Genomic DNA, 13,816 nt, shown 5'->3' with positions numbered 1-13,816 from the left:
TTTGAAGACAGATATTTGGAAAGAAAAAAACATTCTTGAAAGTCACAGTTCGTTATCGAACCGTATCAGTGTTCAAGCACAAATCTCTTTGTATTTTCGCTTTTGTGTTGTGTCCATTTGCTTTGTTTGTGTGGAGAGTTCTTGTCGCTTCTTGTTTATGATAGATGAGTCTATCATAAACGGCTCGAGTTCATCTAAAAGCTGTTTTAATTGGAGAACTACTAAAGTTTGTAGTCTGCTGCTTGTGCCTTGTCTTGTACAGGATGTAGCTTCAGGGAATATCAATGAATAGTAATAAAGGAAATCAAGTGTCTCCATGTTTTCTGTTCTGTGTTGTTTGAGAGAATCACAGATTATTCTTGGGTTATTGACTGTCAGTTCATCCACTTCACAAGTGTAAAAATATAAGGGAAAACAAAACTAACTGAACTTCATGAAGGTTTTATCCAAGATTTTGCTTTAGATAAAGCAATAAAATATTCTGCACACAAAATACTTCCAGATTTTATCAGAAACACAGAAACATCAGCTTTTTGAACTCTCCTCTAAACTGTTATTGGACTTTTTAGTAAAACGGCATATCTCATACTGCAAAATGCTGTACATTAATAGCAATTCTGCCTCGTTATTTAAATCTGTTACCATATAGGGAAGACTGTAGAATTATGTAGTAGTTTCTGTTGGTATTTAAGCATAGAAACTGCTCTATTTTATTGAACTGTTTTGGTAATAACATGTTTTTCATATATATGGTGAGCCGTCCTAAAACAGCAATCTTTTCTGCTATTTACTGTTTAAAACAGCTAGACACAATACATATTATATGCCAACAATACACAAACATTGTTTTCCGATAAATGTAAAGCTTTACCGATCAGTTATTATACCAGTACCACATGAGAAAATTACTGCCTGTAATGTTTGGTGACTTGCAGACATGATCCATCATGTTTTTAGCGTGTTTTAACTCATTGTTTTTGTTTTAGCGAACACAGGTTCAGTTTAATTCATAGCCGCTTACATAATATTCACCATTTATACTGCAGTTCTACAACACTGTAATACCAGAACGTTCCAAAGTTTAAAGAGCATTTTAAAGATATTTATTGTTTCAAAAAAAATGGTCCTATGAGGTTACAAGGTCAATGACAAAATGTTTTACCTACAATGTTTGAAGAATGTTTTGAAGATGTCATGTTGAAAAAAGCTTTTGAAGATTTTATTGAGGCTTCAAAAGACATTTTTTTTATAGAACATTCCTGTCGTGTGTTACTTTATCAAAGGTTCTGCCTGCAATATTCAGATGATGTTTTGGTGATGTTGTTGATCTGACACATTATAAAACATCCCAACAATCCTCCATAATGTTTAGTGATCCAAAGAGCTTGAGTAAGCATGAAGTAAAATTGCCTTCAGGATTACCAGGACCTTGAGGACTGAGAATCTGAGAACAGACACATCTCTGCCTCATTTCACATTGCCCAGGCGTTCATTGTCATTAGTGATTTCTAACTTTCTTTTAAATTTCCACTGGAGTTTTGCCTGTTTATCATTTACTTCAGGATACAGTCAATACTGGAAAACCAAGTTGGCTGTTAAAACCACAGTTTTGGAGTCCAGCTCCTGCTGAAGTCTGGCCCAAACCCACCAGCAACAGCTCAGCAAGTTCTGAGCACGTAAACATGCTGTGAAGCTGCAAATATAATGTTGAGCTTGTTTTTCAGTGTCTCTGTGCGCAGCCTTCCCTCTGGAGCCCTCTTTTTTTGGTGTCCTTCCATTGCTCTTCCTTCTTCACTAATTCCCTTCAGTTATGAAATTATTTTCCCCAAAGGCCTCGGCCAAGGCAATTACTGGTGCTCACCTGTTTAATCAAATTTTCTCCATGTGGATGCGCACTCTTTGCTCATTCAGACCCCCTCTCTAATTGTAAATATCAGCAGGCTGCTGGCAACTTTCGCCCTCCTGTCTTCAATGTGTTGAAATTACATCCCTGTGATAATGAATACTTTATTCATTGTTTCCAGCAAGTACCACCTCATGCTGTGATCCGTTTGTTTGATTGTTTTGAGGGTCTGAGTTAAAAATGGATAATAAATAAATAAATGTTCTGACTATAAAATAATCTTTTTCCATGTTTTGTCTACCATCTGCATCCAGATTGAAATTTTCTTTACATATGTATATTATTTATGCTTTAGATGTTTTTGCATCATTTACCACAGACATGGATTGAAACACTCAGTGCCGCATCTGAAACGTTTCATGAGGGTTTCTGCTGCTTTAACATTTGAATGAAGAGATAGCAGGTGGAACTTCATTTAATTAAACAAAATAGCACTTCTTAAACATTTCAGAAGTCTCTGTGTGTCCCTTAGCAGTGTGTCTTCTTGTTAAAAATCTGTAGAAACCTGCTGCTCTGGGCTCAGTGTCTGCTGGATGTTACCATAAATATTTTTTTTATTGTATATGAGCGTGTTTTCTGGCTGTAAAGGGAGATGTCAGATGGTGTTTCTTGTTCCCTCTCTCAGGTTGGATCGCTATCCTGGGTGCACTGTGGCTTTTGGTTCTGGCCGACATCCAGGATTTCGAGATCATCTTGCACCGAGTGGAGTGGGCCACGCTGCTGTTCTTCGCAGCCCTTTTTGTTTTGATGGAGGTATTTAATACATAGGCTGTGTTTCAGGCATTTGACAGACAGCCTGTTTCTAGTTTTGTCAAGAGATGCTGGACTGAAAACCGAGTAGTGGAAAAAACAAGCTTTAACCCTCTGAACCTGAAAACCTGTCTGCAGTTTTGAAAGGCAAATTTCCTTTAAAAAAAACACAAAAATAAGTCAATTTATCAGAATCAGAAACTGTAAAACTGAAAATATACTCAAAACATTAGCTTTCCAAGTGTCGTGGAGGATAAACTTCAAATGTAAACATAAGTTTTGTCAGCAAAAATAAGTTCATATCAGTTTTCGATCAAAAGTAATTAAAACTGTTTTCGACCAAAATTACTAGCTTCCACATGTTTCATTTACAGGTTAAGCAAAAATAGATAGTTTCTGTAGAAAGAAAAGAAAGAATCTGTGCTCATTAGTGCAACGAAAAGCTGTGAAAGTCAGCTGCAACAGGCACAAAAATTCAGAGACTTTCCGACTGAATTAGGTTTGTTCACACAGAGGAGAGAGAAAGTAACGACAAGGAAGACTGAACACAACACAAACAAAACTTGAGCAATAAAATAAATGCAGCAAGGCTTAAAAATACTATACCTAAGAGCAGATAGTCAGCAAGTTGTTGGAAGATACATTCAGCATGGTGAAATGTCTTTCTCGACTTGAAGTTATTTGTATGATTTTAGTTTGCAGAGACTGTGAAAATGTAAATAGTAAAATATTTAACACATATAGAGCATCCATATTTTCAGAATATTGCTAACACCTGTGAGTACTTTGAGAAATGTACATACCGAATCTAGTTTTTCACTTTTTGTAAAATAAATACAGAACACATTTTTGCGGTTTCCATAGAGGTGCATGACTTAATATTGCCGTGAGAAATGAGCCCACAGTGAGTAAAAATGTGTTGGCAGAAAAACAACGCCCACAAACTGCTTGGGATTCAGAGTGCTTATTAGAGCCTTCATTTGCAGCCTGAGTTATTCAGGTTTTGGGATAAGTGAAGGTTCAACTGGGCTCTCCTCTGAATAGCATCTTTGTGAGTTACTAAAGGAAACACAATCAGTGCTCGGATCTATCGACGCTACATCGGCCGCTGACAGAAATTCAGTCCGTCACAGAGCTCACAATGTGAAAAGTAATTATCTGTTTCTTTACCCACGAGCCTCCCCAGTGAAGGATGAAAAGAGAACCGTAATGTCAGCACAATCACATCTTTGTTTTCTCTCTCCTCTGAGTCTTTGGTATGGATGTGGGCAAAACTAATTGTTGAAAGCATTAAACACTGTATATTGTCAGAACAGCACAAGGAATGTCCGCCATTTTTTCATTGTCATTGTCAGGAATGATAACAAGAATAGATTTGTCTCTGTCTGTTTAATGGCCAGTAAATAAAAGCCAAATTGCTTTTCTTCTCTTGGATTAATCCCACCTATAAGTAATTCTCTTCTGATATATTTTTTTTCATTTTAATCTCCTCTTCATTTTTCAGGCTTTAGCCCAGCTGCAGCTTATCGACTATATTGGAGAACAGACAGCACTGCTTATAAAAGTGAGTTTTTTTTCTTTGATTCTCAACCTTAGCTGTCGTCTCTCAGGTCTCCATGCAGCTGGAATAATTGATAATTGGGCACAGGTGACGTGATATTGCATTTCATGCATATTGATCCGTTTGTTCCGCGCTGCTCTGAATTCAATTATTTTGTTTGCATCTGATTCCTGCCACCCAGTGAAGGGATCTCAGGTTATTTTCACCCATATTCCTGCCTCTGTGCATCATGCGAGCGAGGTGTCTCTTAGCAGAGAATTGCACCAGTAATAGGTACGTCAGCTTGTGTTTAGACTACGGGCCTTTGTAGGTCTAATAATCACACGTGACAGGTGGTGTGCTTTCCATGGTTGCTGACCCGCTCCCCAAACAACAGACGACATGCTGGATAGAATTGCATGGCCTTTCTGTCTTGGTATAGCTTGAGGACATGTGAAAGGTGGAGATATTGTTTCCTTTAACCTGGATACGCATGCCTAAGAGAAGAATGTCAGGAGGATTGAAAGGACATCATTCCTGTCGTCTCACGTGGATCGCCGGCCTCGTCGTGTTTGTGCTGCAGAGCTCCACAGATAAAAGTCACAGGTGTGGTCGCGTCACACATTGAAGCCGCTTCGTCCTCTCAGAGGTTCGGTGTCAACGAGTGAACATAATTGGTGTGTTTGATTTAAATCAGTGCCGGGCTGAAGGGGGGCGTGTGCATGTGAGTGGCAATGGGAGTAGCAGTTATCTGTCGCTGTCATTATCTCCCCTCTCAGGCGGTGCCAGAAGACCAGCGCCTGGCTATAGCCATTATTTTGGTGATGTGGGTCTCGGCTCTGGCTTCTTCTCTTATTGACAACATTCCTTTCACTGCCACAATGGTAAGAATTGTCACACTGCATTATATCACACACTTCTATTGTTCTACAAACAAGCCGCATGCAGAGTACATCAGGTAGTAAAGGAATCTTTTGCAGTGAAAGTTCAGCAAGATGATGTTTAGCCACTATAAACAAATACAAATAATACTGTAAAAACACAGAAAAGAGCTGCTATACATTAAATTCCACTTGAAGGTTTAATCATAAGCTGACTTATGCAGGGGTGAAGTATTTCAGGATGAGCCCAGTAAATATCCAGAAATAGCCTTTCTGTTTCTCTTGCAGTGTTGAATTCAGCAGCTTGAACTGCGATGTTAAAGGTTCCTCACGGTGAAAATCCATTTTTGTTGTGTTTCGTGGTTGGAGTAAAATGAAAGCTGTTTAGATATCAAGATGTTTACTGCTGCCTTTCCTCAAGTCCCTTAACCACTAGTTAGCCTCCAAGTTTTACAAGTAAAAAAAAAAAGATTTTCAGAGCAAAGCAGCTCATTTAGACCAGCTCTAAAACCAGGAGTTATACAGTCATGATGAAACTAACCACCTCTTTAGTATTTAGAGCTGAAAAACTGAACGAGACTTTAATTAATTTGCTTAAAAGGGACACGATATTGGACCTTTAATGCTAAGTGTGCTAAAGCAACAACAAAAGTAGTTACTAGATGTACCTCTAGTTTTACCTGCATGTAGGAAGCCGAGCAATGGAGGTTTGTTATAGTAGCCTGTATTTTACATTATTGATGGCTATGTTGAAGAGGAGAAGAAAAACACGATTGCTGCCGGTCACTTAGAACTCCTTTTCGAGAGTAGGTGTTTTTCTCCCCCAAACATAGCCTGTAGAGGTTCTCCAGGAGCAGTTCAGACCACCCTAAGATTACCTACAAGTTCCTGCAGTGGATAATTGCTTATTGTTGAGTTCACATTTGACTTTTAAACATAGTCTACAGGGGGATCTCTCTAACTCATTGATCGTTTTATAAGTCCAATACAGTGGTGGAAAGTAGCTAAGTAGCGTTACTACAATATAGTAGTTTTGCAGTATTAGTGCTTTACTTGAGTGCTTCATTTTATGCGTCTTTTTACTTTCACTCCACTATATCTTAGAGGCAAATATTATTCTTTCAAGTCTGCTACAGTTGTCTGAAGGATTTAGTTACTTTTGAGATGAGGATTTTACACAATGGATAATAAAACAAGCTTTTAAAATAAAAAAACACAATGCTAAACCCATAAGAACCCAGACCCATTTTTCCTTAAAGGACTTAATGAGTTAAGGTCAAACATAAAGCTTTAATAGGAAGAGACTGGGGCACTCAAAATACTTGTTACACTGGTGTCACCGTGGGTTCTTATGGGTTAAGGTTAAACCAGTAGTTTACACAGAGCCAAGAGGAGACAAGTATAGGAAGAACAAGATAGAGACAAAAGCACATTCTGGATTCCTGAAATACATGAAAGCTTGGGTTGAAAATGGTTTGCAGAGAAGCAAGCTGAGAGCAAGTTGATGGAAGACACATTGAGCATGGTGAAATATAGTGCAGAGTAGTGTGAAAATGCCTTGATCATAGAAGTTGTAAAAATGCTACCAATAAATATGATCATTATGTAGCCATCAAAAAAGCGACATTTATATTGATTAATTTTGCCAACCCCTTCTTGTTGTCTTAAACATTGTGGGAGAAAAACAAGCTCAACAAGGGTTATTAGTTTCACAAAAAGAGCAAAACATGCAAATAGTGCCATATTGTGATTGAAATGTGCTGTTACATTTCACTGTCTGGCTTCCTATGCAGAGAATAGGAGGATTAAAGAGACTGTCAGGCACATGAATTGTGTTGCTGCTTTGGCTGCGGGAACAGACGTATCTCACAATTAATTCCGTTGCGAATGTTTGACCAACTGCCGCCTCACCACTCTTGTTGTCAGCTGTCTGTTTTGCTGAAAATTAATAGATTGTGCAGAGATCAATGTTCCAGAGGGGTGCCAGTGCGCTCAATTAAAATGACAGTGAGAAAAGGAAAAGATGTTATCCAACTGACAGGACGAGATGCTGCTTGCTAGAATTAAACCATCAGATTTTTTGACTAGTCAGCCCCCCCGCCAGTGTGTCCGCGGGGCTTTGAAAATGTCCTTTTCTCTGATAGTTTCCCCACATTTTCAGGCCCATGCAGGCGTCGCTCCACCTGAAAAGAGGGCGACTTCAAAGTGCGTCACTTTTCAATTCAGTGCACAGCTGATAAGAAAGCATGTCCCGATTGTCACAATAGACTGAAGCTGAGAAAAGATTTGTTTTCCTCCTTTCAGACCAGAATAATTTTCTCCAGAAAATGTATGAATGAATGAAGCTCTTGTGTTTTCAAAGGAATACTTCAACATTTACGCTTGTTTGCTTTCTGGGTCAGAGTTACATGGAAATATTGATACTGGTTTCATGTTTGTATCGTAAATATCAAAACAGCAGCTGTGAGCTTAGGTAGGCATAAAGATTGGAATCGGGGGTAACAAAGTCAGTTTGGCAGCTCCTCTAAAGCTCAGTTATTAACATGTTAAATCCTCTGAGTGCAAACGATTCCAAATGCAAATCATATTATTACCTGATCCGTCTTTAAACTGTTTGGGTTTGCTTCCCCAACCAGCAGCAGATATTTGAATTGATAGAAGACTACATACATTAAGTACGCTCCGTTTGTGTGCTTTGTGTCAAGTAATTTGCACAGCATAACTCAGTCACACAACATCAGGTCACACCAGGAACCAGTGGAAATATTCTCTATTCCACTGGACATCAGCTATTTCCTTAAAAGATAATCCAACAATCTGCTGAAAAACAAATAGTCGGAAGGTAATTAAACGCTCACTGTTTGCTACATCAACTGTACGGGTCATTATCTGCTGTATGTTGTGTGCAACAACCAAGCAAATATCATCATCACAGGTGGATATGTTCATGCGTATTTCATGTACATAAAGAGGTCAGCCATAGCATTAAAAAACAACTGACAGATGAAGTGAATGATGCTGGTCATCTTGTTTACACTGGCACCTGTCAAGAGGTAGGATGTGTTAGGATCGGTTAGTTCCTGGAGTTGATGTGGTGGAGGCAGGAAAAATGAGCTGCATAAGGGTCTAAGAGACTTTGACAGAGGTCAAATTGTCATGGCTAGACAACTTGGTTAGAGAACGTCCCAACTGGGCCAGTTAGCGCCTACCAAAGAAGGTCCAAGGAACGTCTGGCACCTGTTCACCACTGAAAGCACCTGCAATACTCTCATGGATCATGCTTTCCTTTACATTATGTGGACAACTGGGTGTGTATGTTTTGTTTATCTGATGAAAAGATGGCAGCAGGATGTGGCTGTTGTAAACTATGCACACTCTTTAAGGCTCCCTGTTGATCTCTTTCAGCAGGATAATGCTCTTTGCTATATTGCAAACATTGTTTAGGAATCGGTTTGAGAAACACAACCAAGCATTCATGTTGTCAGATCCATGAAGGCTCCGTGATTTAAAGGATTCTGAGGACATCATCTTGTCCTTTGGGAAGCAATGATATTTTTCACCATTTACTGATAGTTTGCGAGCTAATTAATCCAGAAAATATTCCATAGGTTAATCAACAGTGACAATAATTGTTAGCTGCAGCCCTAATCTGCTCTGAATCAGTTTCCATTTCAGTAGAAAATATGCAGGAAAAATGATTTAAAATGTTAAAATACTACCTTTTAACTCATTTAGACGAATAAGGCTAGCAGCTTGACAGCACTCGGTGCACTGTGACTAATTTACTTCGAGATAATGTGCAGATTTTTTTTTTTGACGTGACCAATCAGTTTTCAGTCTACACACATTTTCATCGCTTGATTACTTCCCTGAAAAAACCAATATCTGACCAGTCCATGGAGGTTCCAGGATCTGAAGGTGCTTCTGTGAGCATCTTGGTGCCTGATGCCACAGAAAACCATCAGAGGTCTGTGGACTCCAGGCCTGGAGGGGTCAGAGCTGTTTTGTTGGCACGAGGGGATCTACACAATATTAGTCAGGAGGTTTTAAAGTTGTGGCTGACTGGTATATATGAGAGTTGCTGGAATGTGTAACAGGTTAGGCTAGTCTGTTTTATGCTCCAAAAATGTCTATGGTTTAGTTATATAAATATTTTGAAATAGAAAAAAGGGCTTGCCACCTAAAGCAGTGTATGTTAAAGTAATGTTAAATCCGTCTTTTGTACTCTCAGATTCCAGTTCTCATCAACCTGAGTCAGGATGCAGATGTGAACCTGCCAGTTAAACCTCTCATCTTTGCTTTGGCCATGGGAGCCTGTCTCGGTGGTGAGTTCTGATTCTTAACCTCATACAGTGTTTTATAAATATACCGTCTAAAGCTGGTTTGAGGACAAAACACTCGCCAACTTCAGAGACTTCCTTACAGACACTGGGGACTTTATAGTTTATAACTGTTTGAAAGGTGCATTTCTTTATCGATGGCCTCTGCCAGAAACAGACATCATATGCTCCCAGTGACAGCTTCACTTTGTACAGCTGTGTCACTCCTCAGGGAGGTCAGGCTGTGGGTTTTGTGAGCGCAGCCTCGAGGCCATCAGAGCGAGCCTCATCCAGGCTCTACTACACCCCAGTGGCCGGCCCTTCAGCAGAGACCGGTTCTGTTTGGGTGGAAGGACAAATATATATATACAGAGAGAGAGAGCTGTCATAGTGTTTCAGTTTAATCAACTGCAGTGCTGACAGGGCCTTATCGATCGGCGGTATGATGTCGCCGCCGCCCAGCTCCATCCCCACGCTGACACCTTTTGAGATGTGAGCGCCATCGAACAGCAGAATGGATACACAATCCGACTGTCAAAATGTTGCTACAGTAGATTAAAAATCGTATAAACTTTATATTAGATAAAGAAAACACTGAGAGAGTGCTAAAACAGATGATGCCTATTAACTTAATTCATTTTTCTGGCTTTTAGTCTCTGTTAGATTGTGAAAATGTAGAGAAACAGGAAACATGGGGAGAGCGAGCAGGAAATGACACGCAGTAAAGGTCAAGCTGGCCGGGAATCAAACCAGGGACTTGAAGGCATTTGTGCTCATGCGATGTGCAGCCTAACAGCTTGGCTTAATTCTTATCATCGTCACAACAATGCAGCATTGTGGAGTATTTTGAAGTCCTGTGTTATTGTGCCCTTGATGTTGACTTGTATATTTTATGTGACACTGAAACTGAAGAGAGTCGTTAACTATTTTCTTCGGCTCTGTTTAGGAAACGGAACATTAATAGGAGCATCGGCCAACGTTGTGTGTGCAGGAATCGCTGAGCAGCACGGATACGGCTTTTCCTTTGTGGAGTTCTTCAAGTAAGCCTCCTTTTCCTTAACAGCACCCGTTATAGCATCTCGAGCATAAACACGTCGTCTGTGGTGTCCTGGTTGACTGGTTGGTCAATATGCTATCTTTATGCAAATTTCTTACAGGTCAAGCAGTAATGTTACTTTTATAAGTGGGATGAATATACTACCTGTGAACACTGCCACATTTTCACAACTTTGAACTAACATAATGGAGACTGCTAGATATAATTTATTTAACGTTGACTCAGAGTTGAAATTATTTAACATCATGGCAAAGAAGATGTCGGTGTGGCTGCATTGTGTTCAAACAGATGGCAAGGTGTAAACTCTGAAGTAGCATGTCACAGCTTAACAAACAACATGGCATATTCATCTAAAAACAGCAGCTTACTTGTCCGAGTGATTTTCCTCATTAGTTCTTGTGCTGGGATCACCAGCTGATATAGATCTGTTTTCAGAAATCATATGAATATTGACAGGTGCTCGTTAGTCTGTTCTGGAGTCTATTGATTTACCAATTAACTAATTAGTTCTCAACTGTTGAATTAATCACCAACTATTTTCATAACGAACTGATCAGTTTTAGTCATTTTTTAAGAAGAAAACAGTAATAAATTCTCTGATTGCAGCTTTTTAAATTTGAATATTCTCAGGGTTTTGGGTTCTTTCTATGACAGTGAACTGAATATCTGTGATTTCTGGATAAAACAAGACATTTAATTGCATCATCTTGGACATTGGGAAACAATGACAGACATTTTTCATAATTTTCAAGCATTTTACAGGTAGGTAAACAACTATTCAGCTAATCAGGGAAATAATCCACAGATTAACTGACAATGAAAATGTTAGTTGGACAAAATTAGACTAAAAATGTGACAAATGCTACTTTTTTATGTTTATTTCTAATTCATTTAGGCCAATAAAACCAGCAGGTAGAGTCCATTCAGTGGAGTGTAGCCAGTTTGTTCTTGATAACGTGCAAATTTTTTATTTATTTTTTATCATGATCAGTCGATTGCAGAGTCAGAACAATTTCAGTCTACCCAGATTTTCTTTGCTTGCCTGCAGCCCTAATAAACAGCGTGTTTGAAAGGCTGTCTCTCAGACTTATGAATTCCTGCAAACCCTGTACAAAGGCTACTCCGCCTGAAGGGCTTCTTACACATTAATGTCTGTCATATGCTGCGCTAGAAAATGCCAACAATGTGTACTAGTTGCCTCAGAACATTTAGAAAAAAAGCCAGAAGAGGCGGCACTTCAAATGCTCGAGCTTCCCCAGAGTCCTGTTCATTAAAATGTGTCGTGTGAAAGGAGCTTCTCACGTCTTTAAGGAGGCATCTTTGAGCAGGAGTTGATGCATTTGGTGTATCTTCTATAGCAGGTGTCAGGAAATTAACTCCAGGAAACAACATGACAGACATGAGTTTGTGTTTGTGGAGTCTGAGGTGTATTCTAGCTAAATGGATGAGGGTTCAGGACTGTGGCACAGTTAAATCATTAAGTGCATTTAGGCTCCGATGTGAACTTTGAGTCCACATATCTGCAGAATAACCTGACAGACTCGTCCATAGTTCATAGTGAAGTTGGTGAGGAGTAAATTTGGTTGTTTTGTCCTCAACTAAATGTACACAAACTCAGCAGGGATGGCGCAGAGAAGAAATCTGCTTAGAAGTTAAGTGACAACATCTGGCTGCTTGCTGTTGTGTTTTTGTTTTTTTTAATTCCTCGTTTGTAGAATTGTGTGTATGTTGCTGCATTTTTAACATTTATTATCTACACTGAATGTGTGTTGCAGATGTCCATTATTCAGTTCCTCCTAGTCAGAAAGTACATTTCAGAGATCCACATTGTCATTCTTTCTGGACAGAAGATGGATTCCACGTATCTGCAGCTGATTTATAACTATTTGTAATGCCAGGTTATCAAATCTACAGTTTAATTTAGACTAGTCAGAAACCTAGACCAAGATATCCTAATTTCCTCTCAATTCAAGATATCCACATTGTACTTTATGCGTATCTTGAAATAAGTTTGAACCAGTCAGAGTGATGTCGAAGATCTTAAACTGAAATTCTGACCAGTCAAAATCTAATTACAGATCTCTTGAATTAAAGGTGAAGTGACATTGTAGGTACATTGCAGTTATATGAGAGGGTTCAGCAGCAGCTTCCTTTTCAAACACAATATGTAAGTTCTGCTACGTTTCATCTGCAGGTCTTTATTGAACAAAGCTCATATTTTCCGCAAACTCCTCTCTGTTGACCTTTCAGTTTCATGGCATTTTCCAATAGTTTTAGCCAGAAGAGCAGCTGTTCGGATGCGTTGTTTGACCAATATCCAATGAGAAACCTCAACAATCCAGAGTAATCATAATGGCATTTCAGGTATCTGCAACTATTATTCTGACAAATCAAAACTGAATTTGAGATAGCGATCATTTTGACTGCCACAGTTCACTGCTTTTGAAACACGAGTCCAAATACTAAACGACAGGGTGTCCAATTCCTTTTTTTAAAAATGCAATTTCAAGCTCCTACGAACTCACACCCTCAGCACTGCAGCTGTGATGTCAGTGAATCTGGATTTCAGGATTTCAGGATCAGGATTTGGCCACTTCTGTCTTGGCTTGGCAGTGACTCTAGTTTGTGTCCCTTTCATTGAGACTGTAAGTGCAAAATGAATATTTCCTACAGTGAGAGTAGAGGAACTCCAGCTGTTGCAATTATGTGACTGATTTAACTGATACTGAGTGAAAACTTTGTGGAGAGCTTTCATTTTAAAACTAAAAAAAAAAAAAAGAACTCAAGTGAATGTTAATAGATGTGGTTATATCTGAAGCTGGATGATGAGTAGACTGCCTCCCAAGCTGCCACCTGCTCACTGATCATTTTCACTCATTGGTGACGTCACAGCCACTCTGGAGTTTGCTTGTTGGAGAAGTGGAAATGGTCAGTGAGGTTGAAAGAAGGATGAATATGAGTCTGATTAGGTGTAATCTATGCAATCAGTCAGAAATAGAAATGTCATTTTATTCATGGAACTCTTAAATGTGCCGGATGAAATCATGAAAAGAAAAAGAACAATTTGTATTGTAACTTTGATATGCGACAGGCTTTATTTGAATCTGACTTGAATATCTGCAGAGGAGATGTGACTTTGCTTTCTGATCAGACATTTGCTCTCACTACACACTCTGGTCTTTGTCTAATGTTCTACTGACACTTTTGATTGAATTCGGTGTGTGGCTGGGTTTGAGCTAATGTCACTAAATGTAGATCAGAGATGAGAAAACTTTTCAACTGGACGGAGTTACAGGGTTTGCTCTCTGCTGCCAGACTCATTTTCACCTGGATCACTTTTCATTTGTCTGCAGTCGTGTTTGTTCG

At 39.2% G+C, this 13,816-nt stretch overlaps 1 protein-coding gene across 1 annotated transcript in view; it reads left to right on the top strand.

Annotated features, from left to right (window-relative positions):
- Positions 1–13,816, top strand: part of oca2 (oculocutaneous albinism II) — a 66,940-nt gene that overhangs the window by 41,020 nt on the left and 12,104 nt on the right. The window contains exons 19-23 of the mRNA XM_022201946.2: positions 2,529–2,656; positions 4,158–4,217; positions 4,973–5,077; positions 9,306–9,399; positions 10,340–10,433. Of these exons, the coding sequence (XP_022057638.2) occupies positions 2,529–2,656; positions 4,158–4,217; positions 4,973–5,077; positions 9,306–9,399; positions 10,340–10,433 (481 nt within the window). The remainder of the gene's footprint in view (positions 1–2,528; positions 2,657–4,157; positions 4,218–4,972; positions 5,078–9,305; positions 9,400–10,339; positions 10,434–13,816) is intronic.

The sequence above is a fragment of the Acanthochromis polyacanthus genome, chromosome 4 (assembly GCF_021347895.1).
Source record: "Acanthochromis polyacanthus isolate Apoly-LR-REF ecotype Palm Island chromosome 4, KAUST_Apoly_ChrSc, whole genome shotgun sequence".
NCBI lineage: Eukaryota > Metazoa > Chordata > Actinopteri > Pomacentridae > Acanthochromis > Acanthochromis polyacanthus.
The sequence above is the reverse complement of the archived record's forward strand: the minus strand, read 5'-3'. Positions and strand labels throughout refer to the sequence as shown.